Source organism: Vulpes lagopus, chromosome 10, assembly GCF_018345385.1.
Source record: "Vulpes lagopus strain Blue_001 chromosome 10, ASM1834538v1, whole genome shotgun sequence".
NCBI lineage: Eukaryota > Metazoa > Chordata > Mammalia > Carnivora > Canidae > Vulpes > Vulpes lagopus.
This window is the reverse complement of record NC_054833.1, coordinates 30,886,928-30,912,380: the sequence shown is the minus strand read 5'-3', so window position 1 is coordinate 30,912,380 and position 25,453 is coordinate 30,886,928. Positions and strand designations below refer to the sequence as shown.

At 46.6% G+C, this 25,453-nt stretch overlaps 1 protein-coding gene across 4 annotated transcripts in view; it reads left to right on the top strand.

Moving 5' to 3' along the window:
- Positions 1 to 25,453, top strand: part of APLP2 (amyloid beta precursor like protein 2) — an 81,897-nt gene that overhangs the window by 43,710 nt on the left and 12,734 nt on the right. For 2 of the 4 annotated variants that reach the window (XM_041770622.1, XM_041770623.1), the window contains exons 2-11: positions 28 to 201; positions 1,226 to 1,349; positions 14,220 to 14,332; positions 15,076 to 15,269; positions 15,578 to 15,786; positions 16,826 to 16,993; positions 19,913 to 20,043; positions 21,024 to 21,098; positions 22,445 to 22,603; positions 23,513 to 23,641. In XM_041770622.1, the coding sequence (XP_041626556.1) occupies positions 28 to 201; positions 1,226 to 1,349; positions 14,220 to 14,332; positions 15,076 to 15,269; positions 15,578 to 15,786; positions 16,826 to 16,993; positions 19,913 to 20,043; positions 21,024 to 21,098; positions 22,445 to 22,603; positions 23,513 to 23,641 (1,476 nt within the window). The remainder of the gene's footprint in view (positions 1 to 27; positions 202 to 1,225; positions 1,350 to 14,219; positions 14,333 to 15,075; positions 15,270 to 15,577; positions 15,787 to 16,825; positions 16,994 to 19,912; positions 20,044 to 21,023; positions 21,099 to 22,444; positions 22,604 to 23,512; positions 23,642 to 25,453) is intronic. The other 2 variants (XM_041770625.1, XM_041770624.1) reach the window with 1 other exon arrangement.

Sequence of the window (25,453 nt, the reverse complement as noted above, 5' to 3'; positions counted from 1 at the left end):
ACCTGGATTTTTTCCCCCCTTTGGTAGGCTCTTGCGGCCAATGCCGGAACAGGATTTGCTGTCGCCGAGCCTCAAATTGCAGTATTTTGTGGGAAGTTAAATATGCATGTGAACATTCAGACTGGGAAATGGGAACCAGACCCAACAGGCACTAAGAAATGCTTCGGAACAAAAGAAGAAGTTCTTCAGTACTGTCAGGAGGTAAGACTGTTGCTGGAACATGAAAACGACTTTTTCCTGGGTCAAGCTTAAACCTCTTTATTTTATGTTATTTATTAAGATTTTATTTATTTATTCATGAGAGATGCAGAGAGAGGGGCAGAGACACAGGCAGAGGGAAAAGCAGGCTCCCTGTGAGGAGCCCTATGTAGGACTCGATCTCTGGATCCTGGAATCTTGACCTGAGCTGAAGGCAGACGCTCAATCACTGAGCCACCCAGGCATCCCAGGCTTGAACCTCTTTACCTTAGAAGCAAGCCCGAGTTGCTAAATGATGGAGCACCGGGCCTTTTATGTCTCAATATATATGACATGGCTGAGACTTGTCAGAGGTTTTGGCCATCCGCACAGAAGCTCGGCAGGTACCATACGAGTCAAGCCTGCTTCTCTTGGCTTCCCACTTACTATGGGAGGATATAAAGCCAAACCCGTCGGGTGGACACTTGCACTTTCCACTTGCTGCTAGAAAGCCACCTGTATTATAAATGATTGTCTCAGGTCTGATTCTGCTTACCTTTGGGGTCAGAACTTGACCGAGAAAGGGATATGAGATGTTTTAACTTCTCACCAAGATTAGCATAGAAGGCCAGGGTTAGAGTTTTATTCTCTAATTTCATCAGCAGATGTTTCCATGGACTTGCCTTTTAATATCTTTTTCTTCTCAGCTATTTACATGCACCCTGCAAGTGGACTTGTACCTAATAGATTTATTGTGGACTCGAGAGCCTGCTACTTTTGTATATCCTTAAGTAAAGATTCCTTTTTTGTTTGTTTTAAGAGAATGCATTAGAAGTGGTCAGAAATCTCCCAGACAAAAAGAGAACTAATAGTTACAATATCTTTTTACTTGATGACTTCAGTTAGAACCAAGAGTAGCAGAGTGAAGTTTAGATTTATGGAGGATGATGACGCTGAGGAAGCAGACACCCATCCTTACTTGGAAATGAACATCCATTTATTATGGATAAAGTCAATTTATTGTGAGCGCGTTTTCTTTTCTTTGCAGATGTATCCAGAGCTACAGATCACAAATGTGATGGAAGCAAACGAGCCAGTCAGTGTTGACAATTGGTGCCGGAGGGACAAAAAGCAGTGCAAGACTCACGTCGTGGTACCTTTTAAGTGTCTTGGTGAGTGACCTTTAGATATTCTTGGTGACTTCTCCAGAAGTAGAGGTTGCTCATTTTCAAATAAATCTTCTTTTGCCCCATAGTGCAATGCCTCCCCTTGTTAAGAAGCTGAGGGCTACAAGAAGGTATTATGGGACTTCCTTTTGGAATATTCACCACTTTCTAGTGTCTGTGGTTTACTTGCCTTTGATGGTCATGACCTCTCCCATTGTGGGCATCCTCTGTGTTTTAAGGGTGAGCTTTTTGCATGGCACAGAGTCAAAGTGCTACCCTCAGAGCAGTCCAGCTTTGTGTCACATTGATGTTTGAAATTCCTGTTTCACGGCCATAGTAGTGCGTTATACTGAACAGCCCAAGGAACGGAATCCCCCGTTCCTTTTACTTCATCCAACGCATACTTTACAAGGTGCTGAAATCCTACACTGCTAGCCAGACCAGACTGGTAGTTTTCAGGAGGAGTGACTCATAGTGAGCTGCCTGTGCACCGTCAGGGAGGCCAGGCCAAGGCCCCATGCTCCCTGCCGTTCTGAAGGGCCCACGGCGGCCACAGGTGCTTCTGACCCTGTGGTCGGTGTTAGTAGAGCTAACCTGAGTAAAACTGAGTAAGAAATTTTTATTACCCAGAAAGAGTTGTTGCTTCCATTACTTACCTAGTCAATGTATTCATCCCAACCACTCGTCACAGAGGTATCCAGATGCACTCATGCACCTGTAGCTATGCTGGGTGATTCAGGAGCAGATGTGGTCATTGAAGCGTAAAAGGTCAAAACAACTGATTTTTTTGATGATCCATGATGGGATTAACAGAGATATAGCATTAACATCGACATTCTGGGTAGTTGGTGGTATATTTAATTTTAGCCATTAATTTAACAGGTCCTACTTCCTCCCTTCGTTTAAAACCCTTCCTAAAATGGAATGTATGCCTTTCCTCATTCTCACATGTATCAAAATAACAGGAAGAGTCAGCACCTGAATAACAGTGTTTAAACCATGTAGCAAGTACTGTTTTATTAAAGTATTCAGTAGGGGGAAAGCGAGACATTGCAGATGCTTACCGCTTTAAAGTGGAGTATCATGTGGTAGTAGTGTGAGACCTGGAGACCTTCCGTGTGGTGTAGTCTAAGGATGGTCTCCTATTCCATTTGGCTCTAAGAAATCTCTGGTATGAGGTTTCATACACTCTCCATAAAATTCTTTTTAAGATTTTATTTATTTAAGGAAGAGCATGAGAGAGTGAGCACGAGCAGGGGGAGGGACAGAGGGAAGGAGAGAGAAAGAAGCAGATTCCCCACCGAGCATTAAGCGCAACACAGGGCTCGATCCCAGGACCCTAAGACCACAACCCAAGCCGAAGGCAGACGCTTAACCGAGTGAGCCACCCAGGGCAACCGAGTGCCCCTTTATATAAAATTCTTGGATTAAAGAAACAGGAGTGTAATTTTGAATATTTGTAGACAGTGGGTAGACAGTACTTGCAGTCGTTTCTTCCCTTTGCATTGTTACCCTGGAAGACTTTGCAGCCTGGTCTGGTCCCTCCTACATGTTCTTTGTCATGGCTCCACCCCTCACCCAGAACTCTGAGCTTGAGATCTGGGAGACCTTTATCTCCCTGATGTCCAGTCAGTTTTCAAGCCTGGTTCGTATGTCTTCAATAAGGCTTCTATCCACAGTTCCCAAACTGTGCACTGAGGCACCCCAGGGCACTGGCGCAAACTTGTGGCGGGAGGCTTTGTGGGATAGTTGGATTTTCAAAGGAAGCATCTCTCAGACATCCCATGAACTGCTAGCTGGAGGTGTTCATGGTTTCAGCATCCTATTCCATTCCTCTCAGCGACCTCCTATCTTTCTGGACCTGAACATCAGTGGTTCCCGGGCTAAAGAGCCAGCATCACATAAAATAACTAGAGAAGGAGAAGGAAGGGTGACAGTGGTCAGTCAGTCGCACCCTTGGAGGCGTTGTGTGGTGCTCAGCACACACTAGCTTTTGGGTATTCTTTAGGGTAGGCCTGGAAGTGTTATGAAAATCTTACTGAGACACTCGGGGTGCTGTGACCCGAAAGTTGGGAACGTCTGGCTTATATCCCTTTCCTCCCACCTAATCCTGCTGCTTTGGGCGGCCGTTTGTCCTTTCCTACCCAGACAGTGACAACAGCCTCCTCGTGTGCTTCTCCATTCTGTTGTCTAGTCTATTGCCCTCGGGCCTCAAATGAGAATTGAATTGTTTTTCCCACACGTAGAAGCCCTTAGTAGCTCTTCTTCACCTAAAAAGTAGGTTTAATTAAGCTCCTTGCCTTAGGTCAAAAACTCCATACTGTGGCTCTCTTCATGGCCTTCCAGATGTCTGCCACCCCTGCTCTGTGTGCCACCCCCTGTCAGCCTGGGCCTCTGTGGCTCCTGTCCACACACACCATCCCATTCTCATCGTTGGGATGCCTTTCCTCTACTTCCTTTGCTTGCTGAGTTCTCCTTTCAAAGCTTACTTCAGGGGCTGCCTGCTTTATTTTATTTAAATTTTATTTATTTTGTTTTTAAAGATTGATTTATTTGAGAGAGAGAAGCATGAACCAGCACAGGGGTGGGGGGGGCGGTGGGGGGGGTAGAGGAAGGGAGAGCATCTCAAGGACACTCCCCCCTCCACCCCCAACACAGAGCCCAGCAGGGGTGGGGGGCAGGGACTCATTCTCATGAACCCAAGATCATAGCCTGAGCCAAAATCGAGTCAGATTTCAACCAACTGAGCCACCCAGATGAGGGGCTGCCTCCTTTAAAGAAAACTTCTCCTCCTAGTTATATTTCCTATCCAGATATGTAGATTTCTGGAATACTCCCATTGTTGCCCTTGCACCTGTCACCCTGTACAGTGATGATCTGTTTCTGTACCTTTCTCCAACTTTGCTGTAAACACTGTGAAACCAAGGCCCCTGTTTTATCTATCTATCTATCTATCTATCTATCTATCTATCTGTCTGTCTGTCTGTCTGTCTATCTATCTATCTATCTATCATCTATTTATTTTTAAGGATTTATTTATTTATTTATGATAGAGGCAGAGACACAGGCAGAGGGAGAAGCAGGCTCCATGCCGGGAGCCCGATGTGGGACTCGATCCCGGGACTCCAGGATCACACCCCGAGGACCCCTGTTTTAGTCCTCTTGGACCTCTAGTACCACGACAGTGTCTGCAACACAGGATACACTTTTTAATGACAATTGTAAGACAATTGTAAGACTGCATACTGTAGCTGGCACACGACAGAAATTTTATTCTACTGCTTTGTTTTCCCATATGTTACATGTACTTTGAATTTTTCCGTGTTGATAAAACGAAATAGTGAAATGATACTGTTAACTAAGTGCATAAAAAACTATTTGACGGGATCCCTGGGTGGCACAGCAGTTTAGCGCCTCCTTTGGCCCAGGGTGCAATCCTGGAGATCCGGGATCGAATCCCACGTCGGGCTCCCAGTGCATGGAGCCTGCTTCTCCCTCTGCCTGTGTCTCTGCCTCTCTCTCTCTCTGTGACTATCATAAATAAATAAAAATTAAAAATTAAAAAGAAAAGATTTGACCATAAATTACTCAATACTTTCTTTGCATCATGGTCACTGAATAAAGTATTATATGGTTTTTGATGTTCCTTAGTGGAAAGTGTTTTTTTGTGTTTACACCAGTATCCATTTGAACTACTACTTAGCCAATAAGTAGAGCCATCCACTGTATCCTAAAACGCATACAGTTGCCTGAGGCTGAGCTAGGAAGGGACCAGTTCTAACTTGGCATCATTGAAGAAGTAGATTTTAATGTCTCTCTGCTGCCCCCAGCCCGTCTCCCCTTAGAGCACCCAGGTAGAGCTGACCTTGGTGAGTAATTAGTACCACTTTCTTCCATGCTCTAGAAAGCATTTTGGTGGTAGTGCTTTAGAGTTATTCTTGCCTTTTAAGAATAAGAATATTTTAAAAATAATTTCAAGTTTATAGAATGGTTAGAAAAATTGTAGAGTTCCCATATACTCTTTCTTCAGATTTCAGATTTTCCGACTGTTACCATTCGCTCCCCCAACACCCCCAACCCTTGCCATTGCTGCATTTTTGTGTTTGAGTCATTTAAGTTGCTATTTTTTTATCCCGTAGGGCTTTAGTGTAGATTTTCTAGAAACAAAGACATTCTCCTATATAACCACATCATCAAAATCAGGAAATTAGCATTGATCCAATCTAATCTGCAGACATATTCAAGTTTCACCTTTTTTCTATAATGTCAGGATTTAATTCAAGGTCACACATAGTATTTAGTCTCTCACCTGGTTTTTCATGACCCTTACATTTTTAGAGAGTATGAATTGCTTTGTGAAAATGCCTTGCAGTTTGGGTTTGTCTTGTGATCCTTTTTTCTTTTTTAAAGTAGGCTCCATGCCCAACACAGGGCTTGAACTCATGTCCCTGAGATCAAGAGTCGGACGTTGAACTGACTGAGCTATGCAGGGGGCCCTTAGGATTCCTTTGATATACGCCTTTTTGAGGAGGCTACCCATAGATGTGTTCTTGCTGCATAGAATTAGGAGTTGCAGATGTCGGTTTGCTTCATTACCTGTGGTAGCTTTCATTACTTGGCTGAGATGGTGTCTACATTCACTTATTTCCTTCTGGGCTCATTGTCCAGATTTGTGAAAAAGATGATCCAGGCTGATACTGTATTTTCCCAACTCTACATCAGGAGTCTGACATTTCTCCAGGAAGCCCTGGTTTCTGTCAGTGGAGAATGGTATTGAGAAACCAAGTCTGGGCATTGTGTGTACTTATACTAGGATGTTGCTTCTAGGCCTGCTCAGCAGACAGAGTTAAGAAATACATGTATAGACACATATGCACATACACATAAATCTGTATTTCTGTAGCTACACGTGTATAATAGCAGCAGTAGCTCGTATTGGTGCCTCCAGTGCCATTATCCTCAGTATATCTATTATTTGCTCAGTATCTCCTATAAATAATCAGTCTTTTTCTTTTCTTTTTTTTTTTTTTTTTTTTTTTTGAGAGAGTGCAAGCAAGTGAGGATGGTTAGGGCGAGAGAGAGAGAGAGAGAGAGAGGGAATCCTGAGGAGCAGGCTCCATGCCCAGTACAGAACCACAATCCTGAGATCATGACCTGAGCTGAAATCAAGAGTTGTACACTGAACCGACTGAGCCAGCCAGCCGCCCCAACCAGTCTCTGCTTTAAAACAAAACAAAATTTGTTGACATAATTCATATTTCTATATAATTCACCCATTTTGAAGGATATAGTTTAATAGTTTATAGTATATTCAGTGGGTTAGACAGCCACACACCGTTCTTTTAACATATAAACTGTCCAAAAAATGGATGCAGTAAAAAGAGTCCTGTATATTGTATTCACCAGAAGTAACCACAGTAAGTCTTTTTGGACATACTAAGAAGAATACCGCATGTTGGAATACAGTGATGGTAGAAATATGGTTAGCTGCAGCCCTAGGACTCCATCACTACCTAATGGAGTGCCTGGCTGGCTCAGGCGGTGGAGCACGCAACTCTTAATCTCGAGGTTGTGAGTTTGATCCCCATGTTGGGCATAGAGATTACATTAAAAAATAATAGAGATAATTAATGCCCAGCAAACCCAAAGCATAGGTTGAGGAGGTGAGGAAAGGTCCAGAAAGTGAGGAGGTGAGGAGATGGAAACTGGGGAAACCAGGACCTGTCTATATGGGTTGGGTCGCCTCTATTAATTGGTTTGGGTGTCCCAGGGTCCTTACCTGTGTCCTCAAGCATTAGTTTTGTTGTCGTTTTTGCTAGGTTGAGGGGAGAGATTAGCCTGCCTAGAAAGCAGTTTGAGAATGAATTTAGGTTGCTAGTAGTGCTTGCATCAAGTCTGTGTCACACTGTGGACATCTGTGTTCATGTCACTCAGCTCTGCCCTCTTCTGATGCTTAGCTGCCCATCAATGTGACTTCTAACCTGCTGTTTCAGTTGTCTCTTCCTTCTCAAAATGACCTCATATCTTAGGTTACTGTGGATTGACTCCTATTTATCTCTAAAAGTTTATGCGGACAACAGATAGGTAGGTAGGTAGATAGGATGATCCAAGTAGGACAGAGTTGGTGATGTGTGAAGGAGCAAAACTGCTGGTATTTTGGGGGAAGGAGTTAGTCATCTCTGACATTTCTGTGCAGGCTGGCTCCTGGACTAAAAGAAGAGAGCTTTGTAAGCCTGTGACTGTTTTTGTTTTGGCTTATTTTTGGATGGCGATCTGGACAGACAGTGTTACTGTGATGTGAAGCCTACCAAAGACAGTTCTCATCTCAGAGGCTTTGGGATGGTGCCTTCAGATGCGCCTCGCTGTCTCACTATCCACTGCAGGCATCTGTTTGCTGCTCATCGGCTACCTTTGAATTCATGACAGCCTGTCAGCGGTTCACCCTGTCCCCAGCGTGGACCCTTGAGTATTTCTGCTCGTGAGATTATCCTGAGTCTGTAGCTTCAGAGCCCTGTTTGCCTCTGAGACATGTGCTCAAAACGGCTACTAGACCTCACAGAAATTTGCATTGGTGGTCAGGTCGATTCTCTTGGTGCTCTCATTATGGAAGGCTTTCTTCTCCCACCTGGTTACAGCTACCAGAACCCCGTAACCAACATGGCTGGAGAGTACTTTTGCAGGAGGTTTTTAAAAAAATATCTGTGAGTGTTGTTGTAGAGGGCGGTCCCAAGTGGGTAGAAACCCTTGTTATTTTTAAAAGGAATTTTAGCAACTCTGGAAAAGCTCTCAAACCTGATGATGGCTGTCATGGCCCTGCTTAGAGGAAAGGGTATGACGAGAAAGAGAATCATAGGTCATCGGTTTATTAGGTTTTGTTGAATTGCTATGCTCATTGATCAGCTTCTTAAAGGGTGAAAACAATATAAACTTCTATGTGCAGTGACTTGGGAAATTGTGGCCATTATCTTTTACAGCCCAACCGATTAAATTGAGGATTGTTACAGACTTGGATAAAATTCTAAACTGAGACCAAGCCATCTTCAGTGTTCTTCTATAAAACAGAGTAATACTGGGGCAGCCTGGGGGCCTCAGCGGTTTAGCGCCGCCTTCGGCCCAGGGCCTGATCCCAGAGACCCAGGATCGAGTCCCATGTCAGGCTCCCTGCATGGAGCCTGCTTCTCCCTCTGCTTGTGTCTTTGCCCCCCCGCCCCCCGCCGTCTCTCATGAATAAATAAAATCTAAAAAAAACCACAAACACAGTAATACTAATCTGCTGAAACCCCCCCCCCCCTTTTTTTTCTTAGAAGCTTCTGATAAATGTACCAAATGCCAAAAAGTAACAGTGAAATGACAGAACCAATATTGGGATTGAAATGTGTTCCTCTTTAGTTTACTTGTTTAAAAAAGTCATTTTCTTTTCCCTCCCTCCCTCCTTTCCTCCCTCCCTTCCTCTTTTTAAAAGATTTTATTTATTTATTTGAGAGGTAGCACAAGTGGAGGGGAGGGGCAGAGGGAGAAGCAGACTCCTCGCTGAGCAGGGAGCCTGATGCAGGACTCGATCCCCGGGATCACGACTTGAGCCAAAGGCAGACCCTCAACCACTGAGCCACCCAGGCGTCCTGCTTTTTTGTTTTTTTAAAGTTCATATTTGAACATCTATTCTGTACTACTCTTTGGAGATATATATCTTTGAATAAAAGACAAACTTGGCCTTGAGTTAACCAACTGGTTGAAGGAGGAGGGGTGAGGATATAAGATGTGTTTCTTGCTTTGTTTACTTAATTTTTCTTTTTAAGTAGGCTCCATCCCCAGTGTGGAGCTCAACGTAGGGCTTGAACTCACAACCCTGAGATTGAGTTGAGCTCAAGAGTCCGATTCTTCTTCTTCATCATCATCATCTTTTTCTTCTTCTTCTTCTTTTTTTTTTTTTTTTTTTTTTTTAGATTTTATTTCTTTATTCATGAGAAACAGAGAGAGTGTACAAGCAGGGGGGAGAAGCAGGCTCCATGCAGAGAACCCCACGAGAGAAGGCAGATGCTCAACCACTGAGCCCCCCAGGTGTCCCAAGAGTCAGATTCTTCTTAACCCACTGAACCACATTGGCACCCCTAATTGTTTAATTATTTTTAAAATTATTTAATCACTATGGAAGTTTTTCCATGTTAAATATAGACACAAACCATATTTCCTGTGACCCCAGGGTATTCCATGTATGTAGCTACCATCATTTAATCCCCTATCTATTGATGGGCATTTAGGTCGGTTCCAATTTTTGATATTAACACCACAATAAATATCTTTATTGGGACGCCTGGGTGGCTCAGTGGTTGAGTGTCTGCCTCCTGCTCAGGGCGTGATCCCAGGGTCCAAGCATTCAGTCCTACATCGGGTTTCCTGCAGGGAGCCTGCTTCTCCCTCTGCCTGTGTCTCTGCCTCTCTGTGTGTCTCTCATGAATAAATAAATAAAATCTTAAAAAAATTTTAAAAAAAATCTTTATTTGCTTACTGATTTCCTTAGATTATGTTGTTAGAATGTTAGAATTACAATTGACTCAAAGAGTATTCTCTTTTTTTTTCTTTTACATTTTAGTTTCTTGTCAAATTGAGTGGTGTTTATAATTCTCTTCCGGTTTTCAGAGGTCAGATAGATTGATTCAGGCATGGAATAGCTAAGGATGGGTGGCATTTAATATTACAGTGTAGCATGGAGTTAATTATTAAATCACTGGCACTTTAGAGGTTTTGGTTTTAAACTTCATTCTGACATACAGTATTTGAAGCATACTGAGAAGCTAACACAATATGCTGGCCGCTTGGTACTTATCATACTGATTCAAGTTCTTCAACATTTTTGCCAGGTTTGCTTCATCTCCGTCTTATTTTTTCATAGTTGTATTGAATATTCCAAAGCCTCATCCTTCCTTCCCTTTTCCTCCCTTCTTCTCTCTCTTGCTCTCAAGGTAACCAGTGCCAACCTTGATGGCATGTTATTCTCATGCATATTTTTTGGTTTTGAGGGGAAAGAACCAGAATTTTAGTGGCTTCATTTTCAATTAATTTTTACATTTTAATTCTAATGTAGTTAACATGCAGTCTTTTGTTAGTTTCAGGTGTATAATATTAGTGATTCAACAGTTCTCTACGTTACTCAGCACTGAGGATAACTGTACTCTTTCATCCCCATCCCCTGTTCCCCCACCCCACCTCTGCCTCATGCATGTTTTTATACTTGTGCTATATGCATACGTACCTATAAACCATTTCTTTTTCAGTTTGGAAGCTTACATGAATGGTATCATTCTGTAGTTGACCTTTTATTTTTATTTTTATTTTTTAAAGATTTTTATTCATGAGAGACAGAGAGAGAGAGAGAGAGGGGGGGGGGGGCAGAGGCAGAGGCACAGGCAGAGGGAGAAGCAGACTCCATGCAGGGAAGGAGCCTGACGTGGGACTTGATCCCGGGTATGTAGGATCACACCCCAGGCTGCAGGCTGCACTAAACCACTGCGCCACCAGGGTTGCCCTGTAGTTGACCTTTTACAACTGGATTTTGTTTTACATCATTTTGGGGGTATGACTAACGTGTGATGTAAGTAGATTTCATTCAGTTTTAACCTGATATATAGTATTCCATTGTATTATTTTAAAACTCAGTTTCTTGTGTCGATAGATTATATATCTAGTAATAAAATTGCTGTTCTAATTTTTTTTCTGATGTCACAATTGTGCTTATAAAATTGAGGTTTTACAAATTACAGATTTCTGTATGATAACTGTAATTGTATATGTAGTTTCCTTTGTATGAAGCTGCTCAGCTTAACACTTCAGCAACATTAGCATCAGTAATTAGAACTAGCACACTTAATGTGCTGCTGAGTGCTTACGGTGTACCAGGTTCTGCTCTAAGCTTTTTTTTTTTTTTTTTTTTTTTTAAGATTTTATTTGTTAGAGAGTTTGTGTGAGGGATCACATGTAGGTGGAGGAACAGAGGGACAGGGAGAAGCAGACTCTTCACTGAGCAGGGAGCCTGACATGGGGCTCAGTGGGGCTCGATGACCAAGATCACAACCTAAGCCAAAGGCAGACGTTTAACCAACTGAGCTAACAGCTGCCCCTGCTCTAAGCTTTCTGTGTGTTCCAAATATTATATCATTTAATTCTCACAACAAGATAAGGAAATCCAGGCACAGAAAGGTTAAACAAGCTGCCTAAGACCTCTCTGCTTATAATGACAGTGCTAAAATTGAACCCTGGCGTTTAACCCTGTGCACACTGCCTTTTAATATATCTTTTGATGGTTTTGTCATAAATATAAAAATTGCCCAGTCAATACAGGATAATCCCATTAAGACAATATGAGTTAGTGGTTGGATGTCCTAGTTCAAGTGATTTCTAACTTTGTTGAGTATCAGGATATTTTTTCCTAATAGAGGCAAATCCTCATTTACCGACAGGAATTTGTGGTTTGTTGAGCATTGATTGATTGTGTCTAGTTGATTGAAAAAGTTTATGTATATGGTCTACCACGTTAGAGCCTTTAGGGCATCGGGGCAGTATGTCTAACTTACTACTTTGTTCCTGCGTTTAGTGTCAAATGGAGCTATTTGGCCCTCACATTCCCTTGTTCTGACAGTGGTGTACAGCATCATTACCGGGTGTGAGGCTGTTTTGATGTGGGGAAGCTGTGTTTACAGTTCCAGCTTGTGATGTCAGAGCACATCTTCCCCCTTGAACAGGGCTCCTTCTGCTTGCACTTGGATCATGAAAGGGTTCACTTCTGTAGTGCCCAGAGACTGAGCAGTCCTGGAGGACCAGGCTGTGGTGATGAACCTAGGAGGTGGGTCTGAATGGACTTTCCACTAGTTCACAGCCCTGAGACCTTTCTCAGATTGGATTACTTTCCTTTTTTTTTTTTTTTTTTTTTGTCGGATGACTTTCCTATTGCACTTCATTTCTAAAGAAAGAAAGAAAGAAAAGAACACCTCAGAGGTGATCCTGCCTGCTTCCTTTCTCCTGCCTCTACTTACTGCATCTCTTCCTGAGCTGAGCACATAGGTCTCTCCCTCTTTGTTTTCCTCTGCTGAGCCCCTGTGTGGAGCTTATTGGTGATCATCAGAATCTCCTGGAATGTTTGTTCAGTGAATAGTACTGATGCTACCCTAGACCTGCTGAGTCAGAATCTCTGGGTGATGATCCAGTGATACATGAATATGTTTTTTTAAGTAATCTCTATATGCAATGTGGGCCTTGAACTCAGGACCCCGAAATCATGCTCTACTCGCGGAGCCAGCCAGGCACCCCATTGATAGGTGAGTTTTTAGCTTTTTCTTATGGAAGTTACAAACATGTCCAAACACAGAGAGAGAACTAGTACCATTAACCCTTATGTACCCGTGGTCCAGTATGTATCCATCATCAGTTTGCGAGCTGCTCTTACATTGTCTGTGGACCCACCCCCACCTTTCCCTGAGTGTTTGGAATTGTATCACAGGCAGTATTTTTTTTTCCTGTAAATATTTCAGTGTGTATTTCTAAAAGAGCACATTTTATTTTTTAAACAGCTATGTGCATTTTTCTCCCAGCTTTGTATGTTTAAAAAGAGAACTTTAAAAGAGACCTAGAGAACACAAAAGTGACAGCGAATACCTCTCTGCCCTTTCCCGAGGTTCTCTGGTTTTGCCTTCTTTATCTCATTCTGTGGCTGTGTCTTATTTGCCTTTTATTGTTGTGATTATACCCTTTGAAAGTAAGGACATCATGACAGTTCATTTCTAAATATTCGGCTTATTTCTCTTAAGATCAGGGATGTTCTCCTATGTAACTATGGTAGTCATACTTCAGACATTTTTTCTCTAAATGTCCACAGAATGTCCTTCCTAGCTTTCCTTTAAAAAGTATCAAACATTATATTTGGTCCACAGTAATTCCCCAGTTCCGTCTTTTTAAAAAAATCTTTCATGACTTGTTATTTTTTCTTTAGTTTAGGCCACTTGTTTAAATATATCCCTGAATTTGAATTTGTCTTATTGTTTTATCACGATTAGATTCAAATGACATATTTTTGGCAGAAAGACCGTGTAGTGATATTTTCTTCTTAGCACATCACATATGGCAGCTTGTCATTACTGGTGATGTTAGGCTGGTCACCTGGTTAAAGTAGTGTCTGCCAGAGTTTTTCATCCCAGAGGCACCCATTCCCTTCCATCGAGGAGTCTTACCTGAGTCACTTAAAATGGTTCTGTGTTTTTAGGAACACAGAGGGCCAAAGTAAGATTCACCCATACGTTAGAAGAACACCCTTACTTTCTTGGCATTTTGTATTAGGACTAACATGGGCTGGGGTGCCTGGGTGGCAAAGTCGGTTAAGCATCTGACTCTTGGTTTTGGCTCAGCTCATGATCTCGAGGCCGTGTTCAGTGCAGAGTCTGCATGAAATTCTCTCTCCCTCTGCCCCTCATCCCATCCTCTCTAAAATAAGTAAATAAGTTAAAAAATATGGGCAGAAATAGGGAAGTAGGAGGCTAGGAATATGAATTCTGGTGAACTCAGAGGCAGTAGGGAGTAGGGAGTATCTGTTGACATCATGGAATGGGAGGTGTCTCTATTCGTGTGTTGTGATAGCCATGCAGACTGTAAGGATGGGAGTCTGGGGAGAGTGAGCAGAGTCCCAGGCATCAGGACTGTAAGGGAATGTCGAGCTGTTGTGGCTGTTTGCCTGGAGCCGTAACGTCCCGTTGACCTTCGAAGAGGAGGGTGGCACATCAGCTTATGTGTATCTGAGCTTGCTCCTGTTTACACCTAACTGTATAATCTTCAGGATCTTACCACCTCCAACCACGATCAGATTTGCTTGTAACAAAGCTTTCTCCTTTCCAGTGGGTGAATTCGTAAGTGATGTTCTGCTAGTTCCAGAAAAGTGCCAGTTTTCCCACAAAGAGCAGATGGAAGTGTGCGAGAACCACCAGCACTGGCACACTGTGGTGAAAGAGGTAAAAGAACAGATCGTGTATTGTTTTCCCTTTAAAAGACAAAGTAGCATTTTCTTTGAAACTTCCTGATTTCAACTTGATTTAATTTTCCCATTATCTTTTCAGAGTTTATGAGTACTTGTATCTTATAAATTAAAAATATTTGGGAGGGCATTTTTATAGGGAAATACAGTGTTGACAACCCAGCCCCTATAGTTAAGGATGTTGAAAAGGAAGAATGCTGTCCTTTGGGTTCCCAAGGAGGCTGTCCCAAACCCTAGTGCCTTAGAGCAGAAATAGCCAATTATAAAAAATCTGTGTCTTGATGAACACGCTGATTGCATTAAATGCCATTTCATTCTTCTGGGAGGAGAAATAGCCTTTCTTACACTTGCCTTCTGTAGTTAAGCTGGATCTCCAGTCAGTTTCTTTGGTCAAATTCTGACATCACGCCCTTGCGGTGAGGAATGTGAATGATCTCTGACCACCTTTAGCTGCCAGCATTGATGACTACAACAACTCCTTTTTCCTTAATTGTTTTTCTAACTTTGGGCTTTCCTTTGTTTCTGACCCAACTGATGTTTCCTCATCACAAGTTAAGCAAAATTAGTAAATCTTAAAATTACAGCATGGCAGCTTGTTGACAGAAAATTTCTGTGTTCCTGAGAGAAGGTATTACGTAGCGATGTAGATAGGCATTTCTTTAGGGGACGATTTGACCACATCCGTCAACGTTCTGATGCGGACTCACGGGTTTCTTTTAGGCCTGCCTGGCTCAGGGAATGACCTTATATCGCTACGGCATGCTGCTGCCCTGTGGGGTAGACCGGTTCCATGGCACTGAATATGTGTGCTGCCCCCAGACAAAGACTGTTGAATCTACTGTGTCAAAGGAGGAGGAGGAAGATGAAGAAGAGGAGGAGGAGGATGAAGAGGAAGACTACGATATTTACAAAAGGTAAACCTCAGAGAAGAAGAACCTGAAATGGTTCTGCTGTTGGCTGTGGCCTGCCAGTCCCTCCCTCCGGGCACGGTGGGCTTCCCCCGAGGCCGCGGGAGGGGGGCCAGCTGGCATTCCCTTCTGGCCACAGCTGGTGGCAAGGCTGCGGGTGGCTCTCGGCTCTCTGGCCTGTGGCCACAGAGCTCACCGTGAGTTGAGCTGGTTTCCTGTCTCTGTTTTTGCGTTTCAGAATAGGGAAGAGAGTCATTGTTGTGCGCTGCACATAGGAATCCGTATTAACCTCCCTTTTCTGCTGTGACCTCTAGTGAATTTCCTACCGAAGCGGATTTGGAGGACTTCACAGAGGCAGCTGTGGACGAGGACGACGAGGACGAGGAGGAAGGGGAGGAAGTGGTGGAAGACCGTGATTACTACTACGACACCTTTAAAGGAGATGACTACAATGACGAGAACCCAACTGAGCCCAGCAGTGACGGGACGATTTCAGAAAAGGAAATTACTCACGACGTTAAAGGTAACCCGACGTAAAGCCGTGGCGTTAAAATCCGTTTGGTGGTGTTTGCTTACGATTTTGGATTTCCCAGGTAAGCCCCAGGAGAGCTGGCGCTCCTGGGCGCCGACGTGAGGGCGGCCTGCAGCACGCTGGTCGTGCCCTATTCACACTGGCGGCCAGGCTGGGGGTCCCGCTCCCGCAGCTGGCCCACTCGGGAGGGACCCAGAAGTGAATCAGAAAGTCTCGTTTGCATTGTAAGGACTTGACTGGAGGACAGGGACCGGACCAGAGCACCAGGGAGAGAGCGTGGTGTGCGCGTGGGCAGGACGCTTCCACGTGCAGCCCGAGGGGTTCTCTCCCCGTGGGGAGCCTCCTCCTCAGTGCTTCTCAAGTCCTGACCTTCTAGAACGGAAGAGACTTGCTTGGTTCTTTTCCTGGGTGTGCTCCCATCTCTAGGCCGCCCTGTCTGTGCCCGGGCGGGTGGCACGGAATGACCGCTGGCGAAGGAGCCGGGCCGGCCGCTTCTTCATCCTGCCAGTTCCTCAAAGAAGGGGAGGAGCGGTGGTGAGCACGCTAGCCCGTTGCCAGGCAGCCTCGTGCTGGTGCGTCTCCGAAGCCATTGGAGACCTGAAGAATGATTTAGGGCTCCACGAGGCCAAACACTTGACGAGTCCAGACTTTACGATTCACCTCAGAAAACATAAAAAGTAAACATGTACGCGCAGGCTTGCCAGGGGCCTGAGTGGCGCTTCCTGGGGTCGCGGCCACTAAAACAGCCCTCGCGCCCACGCCGCGCTCCTTCGGCCTCTGGCAGCAGCCGGTGGGCACATCAGGCCACTGCCCCCACCTCCCAGACCGGGAGCGGGAGGCCCAGAACTCGACGTCAGGCTAGACGCCAGCATCTGAGTGTTGGCGGGCGGGCGGGCGGCAGCCGGGCTGTGTCGGCCTCAGCTGAGGGGCCGCGTCGCCCGCCCGCCCGCCCCCCCCCCCCCCCCCGTAGCCTCGTGAGGGCCGCGAAGCCGCTGCCCGTCCTGCTCACGCTCTGACCGTTTCCACACAGCTGTCTGCTCCCAGGAGGCGATGACGGGGCCCTGCCGGGCCGTGATGCCCCGGTGGTACTTCGACCTCTCCAAGGGGAAGTGCGTGCGCTTTATATATGGCGGCTGCGGAGGCAACAGGAACAATTTTGAGTCTGAGGACTATTGTATGGCTGTGTGTAAGACGATGAGTAAGTCCCGGCGCCGGCCCGCGCGGCAGCGCTGTCCTGTCGGCCGTGTCTCTCCCGGCGTCCCCGTGGCCGCGTCTGTGTGGTGCTCCCTGCCGACTCAGGTGTTTGCTGTCGTCCCCCCTCTGTGCTTCCTAGACCTAGGCCTTGCTTTCCTGTGGGCCGTCGCCAGCCCGGCTCTGTGTGTCCCGTGCTCCCCGTGGGGCTGGTGGCGGCGGGGTCGCGGCGGCCACCTCGCCCTCGGCTGTCCGTCCTTCGGGGGCGCACACGCTGCGCTCCCCGTCTCGTCTTCGAGCAGCTCTGTCCTTGTCCCCCCTGTCCTCGTCCCCTCCGGGGTCTGCAGGAGGGAATGCGCAGCCCTAGGGAGCGGCCCGGCGGCTGCGGGGTGGTAGCTGGTGCTCCCGTGTTTTGGCAACGCTGGACCGCGGAGCTTTAGGAAGTGAAGGAATTTTCGTCCATGTGTCCTTTGGTCCCAGAAGAAGTGCAGCGGTTCCGCCGAGCGGGGTTCCCGCGGCCGCGGCAGGAGGGCTCTGGCTTTCCCCGCGGTCCTCCCCGGAGGGCCGCCTCCCCCGGCCTCGCTAGTCCTCAGGTTCCGCGCTCATTCCCTGGCTCTGCTTCTGGATCTCGTCGGAGCAGCGAGCTACTGCTCACTCCTGGTCGCTCCTGGTCGCTCCTGGTCGCTGCTCTCAGGAGTCCTCGGCTGTAGCTTCCGCTGGGTGTTCCCTTTCATACCTTCGTGTGCTCCCCCCGCCCCCCCAAGATGTTCCGAATCCCAACAGAACACAGTAGGCTTTTAGCACCACCCCCCAGCTGCTGCTCTGTGGAGAAGCTGTTCTTCGGGGAAGTAATTGAAAGTGTGGAAACAGTAGGAGTCCTTAGGGAACTTTGGTGGCAGAAACTTTTATATTTTCATTTTTTTAAAGATTTTATTTATTTATTCATGAGAGACACAGAGAGAGGCAGAGACATAGGCAGAGGGGGAAGCAGGCTCCATGCAGGGAGCCGACGTGGGACTCAATCCCGGGTCTCCAGGATCAGGCCCTGGGCCGAAGGCGGCGCTGAACCACTGAGCCACCCAGGCTGCCCAGAAACTTTTTTATTCAGGAAAGCTGGAGGCAGAGCCTACTGTGATGTTTCCTGCTTTGCGAGGTTGCTTAAACCAAGGGGCGAGGAGTCCTAATCTGGAGGTGAAGTCCGAGGAATGCGGGGTCATGGAGGAGCTCCCAGAATAGGGAGAGGCGGTTGCTTCCTGAAGGATCACGCAGGTGGTGCCGTACGGTGACCTAGGTTCTCGAGGCATCGCGGTTCTGCGGTCTGCGCAGCTGTCGTTCTGATGCCTGTGGTAGGAAGACGGGCCACAGAGAAGCCCTGTGCTCATGTCCTGGTGGGTCCTGGCCCCAGGGCTTTGACCGCCTAGAAGCATCACTGGCCACTGGTGGGGTTTGTGCCCCTCCCTGCAGGGATCCGAAGAGGGATGATGTGCTGGTTTCTAGAGCCGGCGGTTTTCCCACGGACCAGGGGCTGTGGTTCTGGTGTTCATCCCCTCGGGTTTTCCGGACCAGGTCTCCAGGCCCACTCTGCCTTTACCTTTTGTTCCCGGGGGTGGAGGCAGCTTGTGGTTTGTATGATCTTTATCCAGCCCAGTGATAGGAACCAAAGACTGTCTGCAGCACATAAGCCTTTAAGCTGCAGACGGTGGCAACGTGCGTATTGGCACCGACGGCTTCCGTGCTTTGACGTCCTCCCGACAACTTGTGAGTGTCATGGGGAATGGGGTTTGCGAAGCTGTACACTCTAGTTAATGTGAAAACTGGCCGTGGTGATCCTGTGGAAGCATACGTAGGAGCCAAACGTTCCTGACGGGGTTTTCCTTGTAGTGTGTAGGTTTGAACGTAAGTGAAAGATGCTTTGATGGAAGAGCTTTGGAGTGGCTGGCGTGTAGGTGCGCATGTCGCTCGTGCGGCTGTTTTGGTGGTGTGTTACAGCTACACCACGTGGCGTTAGGCGACTTTATTTCTGAGTTGAAGGCCACTCACCGGGTTTCAGTACTTCCTCTCTTAGCGCTGATGTCATGACACAGCAGGTTGTACGAGCAAGTGTCCTCCCTGGCTTGGGAGATTGGGAGTGAACTGGGCCAGTAAGTTTTTCTTGGGTATTTCCCACGGGGTCGAGGAGGTAAGCTTGTCATCTCAAACCTGCCCACGAGGTTAAGCTCCACTGCGCAGAGTTCACCTGCTGGGGCCCGTGAGCCCGGGTGCCGACTAGCAGCGGTGAAGGGTGTGTCTGGGTGATGGGCTGGTGAGGCCAGGGAGCATCGTGGATCCAAACACCCAAAGCGTCTCCACACTGTGCTGAGTCCTTGTCAGATTCCTCAGCTGGGTGTCGATCCCTCTTCTCCCTGGTGTTGGGGGTGGGGCTACGACTTCTTCAGTCTTGTTGAAAAAGATAAAAAGATAGCTAGAGCAGCTTGGACGGGCCCTACGCAGCCTGTATGCAGAGGCCGTTGGGCACCACAGTTCCTTTCAGAATGGAGCATCTGGGGAGGTGCCTTTGCAGGTCTGATGGCCGCCCTTGGCTCCAGCCAGAAGCGATCAGGGACAGAAATCCTTAGTTTTTAGGTTTTAAGATTGCAGGAACCGAGGGAAGGTATGGTAGGTTCCCTTTTCTTCCCCTGAAGTCCCAGGGAGGTGCCTCGCTGGTACAAAGATGCCGGGGGGCGTGGACGGGCCTGGAGGTCCAGTGTCCCGTCAGGAAGCAGGACCGCTGTGGGGAGTCTCGACAGACAGGAGCACCTTGTACTGAGAGCGTGGTGCTGGGCAGACGGGTGCCTTCTGTAGGCCTGAGCTCGAGCCTCTTCCGAGCGCGCAGCCCACTTCCCATGTTGGGCCTGACCCCCAGAGGGAACCCCTCCTTTCGTTTCAGTTCCTCCAACTCCTCTGCCAACCAATGATGTCGATGTGTATTTTGAGACCTCTGCAGACGACAACGAGCACGCTCGCTTCCAGAAGGCAAAGGAGCAGCTGGAAATACGGCACCGCAACCGAATGGACAGGGTAAACCTCGGCGCTCCCCTTACACCCCTGAGATGTGGCATTGAGTAAAGGGTTTCCATGGTTGAAGAAAAGGGACCCCTTCCCCCTGGATCGTCAGGCGGTGTTGCATGTGAGAGTTCAACAGGGCCACCTCTGGGCCACCCTAGCCCCCTCCCCACCTCCCACCCCCTCATGATAATGTAATTACTCCGAGTGCTTATCAGTGCTCAGACTCTGCAGAGCACTCAGAGCACTTCCTGTAACCATTACATCCTTGTTTTTCTTCGCTATTAACTAGCTTTTAAAATATTTTTGTATTTTAAGGAAGGAAACTTTATATCACTGTTGTAGATAGAAAGCTGATATCGTTTGCCATTAGAACAGGTAACTAAAAATGTATTAGATAGGAGCAAACCTATATTAACCTATTCTAGCGAGATTCTGTTGCCTGCGGAAGGTTCTCAGTCTCCGCTGCTTTCTCAGAAGAGACATAAGTGTCGGAGCAGCATGAGCACCCTAGTGCAGCTTCCTCCTGGAGTTACTCAGAAAGATCGAAAGAAAATTGAAGAGAGTTTTAGGTCTGAATCCCACCTAAAATCTCACATGTCACCGGTCCCGGGATTACACTTTTGGAAATGTGTGTTAAATCTGTATAATCCACAACAGTTCTGAGAAGTAGGTATGAAACCCGCCTCCACCCCGCGTTTTATTAGTGCAAGGAGACTAAGGCACAAAGACTTCTGAATAACTTGCCTGAGGTTATAAAACCAGGAGGTCATGGCATTGAGGCTCTGTTTGGGATGGTAGTGGTCCAGGACCTTGTGAGCAGTAATTCTGTGAACCAGCTTAACCAGCGCTGAGCTCGTGAGGGGTCATATGATGGCGATTTCCATTTGCAGTTTCTCATATTAGATTCCACGGCCTGGTGCTATTATTAGGAAACGGGGGGGATTGTTTCAGAGAGGATTCTCTGGTGATACTGGCCTTGACCTTTGTTCCAGGTAAAAAAGGAATGGGAAGAGGCTGAGCTTCAGGCCAAGAACCTCCCGAAAGCAGAGAGGCAGACTCTCATTCAGGTGAGATGCGTTCTCCAGGGACAGAGCTTATGTTACAGGGAAGTTTTGACTGGCCTGCTTTTTTTTTTTTTTTTAAACCCTTCTCATCTGCAAACTGGCATTCTCTAGAGTCGATCACCCACAGTAGAAGGAAAGCAGACCGACCAGAGCGCACCTAACTCATGCCAGGAAGCAACCTTAGCTGGCTGTGTCTGTCAGTTGTGCTCTCCTGACAAAAGTCCTCAGTCATCTTCATTCTGGGGCTGTGACTCAGCTTTCAGCAGTACTGAATTCCCTCCCCCCCCCTTTTATTTATATATAAAAAAATTTATTTATTTATTTGAGAGAGTGTGCAAGCGCGTGGGTAGCTCATGTGAGTGCGAGGAGGGGGCAGAGGGAGACAGTCTTCAAGCAGACTCCCCCTTAGCGCAGAGCCCGAGGGGGGCACGGGGCTCGATCTCAAGACCCATGAGATCATGGCCTGAGCCAAAACCAAGAGTCTGACACTGAGTCGGCTGAGCCACCCAGGCATCCCCTGAATTCTTTTTTTTTTGCGGACGTCTTCAAAAGTCAAAAGGCAGACAATAAGACCGTCTGATCCCAGTTCATCTGTAACTTTGCAAGCCTGTAACATTAGAGTCCCAGCAGCAGCTGGGTCCCCGTTGAATAGATGAGAGTGTGGTAGTCCCAGGGAGAGCAATTTAGGTTTCATAAAACTGATTGCATTTTAAATCAGTTTGTGTTTATGATTCACTGAACTCTGTCTTCTTGTGATGTTAACACTTAATTGGAGCACCTTTCCTTTTGTGTCAGTCACCTAGGAAATCTGAATGTTAATTTTTATGCGGCCGGTGCATCCTGTGCAGGGAGAGGTAGTTTCAGGGCCTTCAACTTTACCCTTCCAGCGGGCCAGATACTTGGCCTTCGGAACTTCAGTGTGGATGACTCCACATAACCCACCCCATTACTGGGATATGTTTCAAGATATGGCTCCTGTTGGTCTGCGTCTCGGGATTTGGAAGTGGGTGCCTCTGCTGTGGTGTGGAAAGGACAGCATCGCTTCCCTCGCAGGGCACGTTGAGGAAGCCCACAATTGGGCTCGTGGCGCTGGTGATTTCCGTTGCCGGCAGTGCCACGGTGCACCCTGCCGCTCTAATTTAACACACGCTCATTAGATAAGGAAGTCGTTTTTCTGACAGCGATCAGATAAAGTATACTTGGATCTCACCCTTGCTCCCCTCTCTGACCCTGTTACCGACTGGCACAGGCTCTGGGCAAGGAGAGGCAGCATCGGGGGCTCTGGCTGTTGGCTTAGACGTCTTCTAGGTGCCATGACTTACGTATCTGTTCCTGCTTTCTTGGTTTAGCACTTCCAAGCTATGGTTAAAGCCTTAGAGAAGGAGGCAGCCAGCGAGAAGCAGCAGCTGGTGGAGACCCACCTGGCTCGAGTGGAAGCTATGCTGAATGACCGCCGCCGAATGGCTCTGGAGAATTACCTGGCCGCCTTGCAGTCCGACCCCCCGCGGGTGAGTGGTGTGCGGAGCCCCGGCTCTGATGAATGCTAGCCTCAATGTCCCTGCTGTAACGTAGGGCATGTGTCGAGCCTACGCGTGATGACACGCAGGTCAGCAAACACATGACACTTTTAAGACAGATTCTGGTGAGGCTGAAGGAGAGAAAGGAAGAAGAATGGGGAGGAAACTATTATGTCATCTTGGCCTTACACCTGCTGCTTGCATGTGCCACCTGGAGATGGAAGTGTCTTACAGTGGAAAAGCATAACCTCAGGGTACTGGTTGGTAGTTACTCAGTTACTGAATTTTCTTGTAGTAGCTTTACTTTTAGAGAATAAAAAAACATGCCTTTCAAAGCTTTTGAACTTGCTCTGTTCTAAATAAGATTAGGAAAAAAGAGGTAAAGGAATTTACGTCGAAGCCCTGTGTGGAAGCGTGGTCTCACACTTGTTTATCCCTTGACTCTAACCTACTTTACTTTGGGGGAATGCAAAGTACTGGAAAGTAGGATATTGGTGTTATTCTTAAGTGAGCAAGTAAAGGCTTTCCTGGATGACGCAGGGATCACCTGCCTTGTAATCAAGGTGTCAGGCACTGAGCTCAGGAGAGAGGACAGATTGAGCAGGAGAGTGGGCTACAGACTCTGGAAGATACTGCTGGTTAAGGAGCCAACATAAGCTTGGAACTGTATGTAGTTTTTGGTACGTAGTTTTTATGTAGAAAGGTAGCTTCTTACTACTTGGTGAACTTCAAAGCTTTAAAAAGCACAGCTTTCATCCTTGTGCCCGGCTGGGCTTTACATTCCTAGGTGAGTGTTTTGCAGCTTTGCTTTCCTGCCTGTTTTCATTCTGTGGTCTCTGGATCTTTTTTTTTTTTTTTTTTTGGGTCTCTGGATCTTAAAACTACTGTTCTCTCTTGCAGCCTCATCGCATTCTCCAGGCCTTGCGGCGTTACGTCCGCGCTGAGAACAAAGATCGCCTGCATACCATCCGTCATTACCAGCATGTGTTGGCTGTTGACCCAGAAAAGGCAGCCCAAATGAAATCCCAGGTACACCAGACAAAGTAGAAATTGTGGCGGGAGAAGGTCTCTAGCGGGGGCACTCTAGCTTTGTCCAGTGGTCGGGCAGCCCTGATAGTTGCGCTTAGAAAATGATAAATGGTTTCTTTCCAAAGACATTATTAGGTTACAAGAGTTGGTTTTGCAGAGATCCTAGTTTTAAAAATATGTTTTCCATATTTTCTTCTATTAAGTCATTTCTACTTAAAGCCTTTCTGGAAGCTTAAGAATGCACAATTGAATTGAAGAGATAAGGCAATTTCTCAATCTTTTTTATATCTGTTTACTTCTGATTTGGGGTACCACCAGAATTAATATTTGAAGTCTTTCTAGGCAACTATACCAAGCAGTTCTTAAAAATTGGTCTTTTTTGTTTTGTACATTAGTTTTAGTTGGGACATTCACTGGTACGTTCTTGGGTTTTGTTCTGTGCGGGATCCAGCTTTCCTTTATAGTCGTCCAGAGAGGTCTGTTTCTGGACCCTCTTTCTCATTTCAGTATTGTCTGTGTGTTAAGTCGTGCTTTACTCTCTTGTATTCGTAGAAAAGAAGCCTGCCTGCAAGACTGTTGGCTTCCTTGTAAACCAGCAAGTCTAGTAGCTTAGCCTATTGGGCCTTGTAATGACATAACAGATCTGACTTAATTTCCTCCCATATTTTAATTTAAATATGGTACTTTACGTAGAAAGGTAGTTTCTTACTACTTGGTGAACTTCAAAGCTTTAAAAAGCACAGCTTTCATCCTTGTGCCCGGCTGGGCTTTACATTCCTAGGTGAGTGTTTTGCAGCTTGCCCAGTGTCCATGGGATGCGCTCACCCGTGTGCACACTTGCCCACCTCCCCAGCAACTCCCCTCCCAGCCTCATGCTGTGTGTGTTATTAGGATTGTGAGGCCATCTGCCCAAAGTCCTGGGAGTCTGGCAACTGAGGTGGGCTACTCCCTTGGTTCAGGAGTTTGTGTGCCTACTGTCCACATGCCAGACTCTGCACTCACATCTGACCTTGCAAAGTTGAACCCTGGAGCAACTCACCATCAGTATAGTATTAATTATAGTAGCTGTAAAGATGAAGAATAACTATCCTTAAACATGCAAAGTCGGCTTCAACAGTCAGGTGCTAGGTAATCAGGGGAATGAGAAGAATGGGAAAATATGGACAGGGATGGCTCTGGGGACCCCAGGAGGCACCTGGTATAGGCCTGCAGCTCAGGGCTTTGCTTTAAGCTGGTTGGAGTAGAAGAGAAGGCAAAAGGCCAAATCCTAGAGGAGCTTCCAGGAAGTGTAGATGGAACAATGCATCCATCTTGACAGGGGGTAGATTTTTCAGGTCTACTTGGTTTTTTGAAAACAAAACCCAAAAACATGACATTTTTTTCAGATTTTTTTGTGGAAAAACTAGATTATCATGTAATACTTTACAGAAGAAGAGCCATTTTTATATGGTCTGAGAACAGAAGGAAAGGAGAGCCCTCGATCAGTGTATTAAATTAACAGCTAGGGAATGAGTCGTCTGCCAGCAAGATCACAGCGCCACACCAGATGGCACAGGAAGTGGAACTCTCTCCCTTCTTAGCAGATCTCAGGGAAACACCCAGCTCTCCTCTGTGATATTTGCTCTGTGCTCTAAGCCCTTAATTCTAGTGATTCTTGGCTGCTGAATTACATGAACTTTTGCATGTTCCCTTGTTGTATTATCTACACTTTAGAGAATGCTGAATATGCTCAGCCTATTAGAGCGTGTGTGTTGGGTCCGGGGTGAGTGGTATGGTGCCCTGACCCTTCGTGCTGCAGCCCAGGGGCTTGCC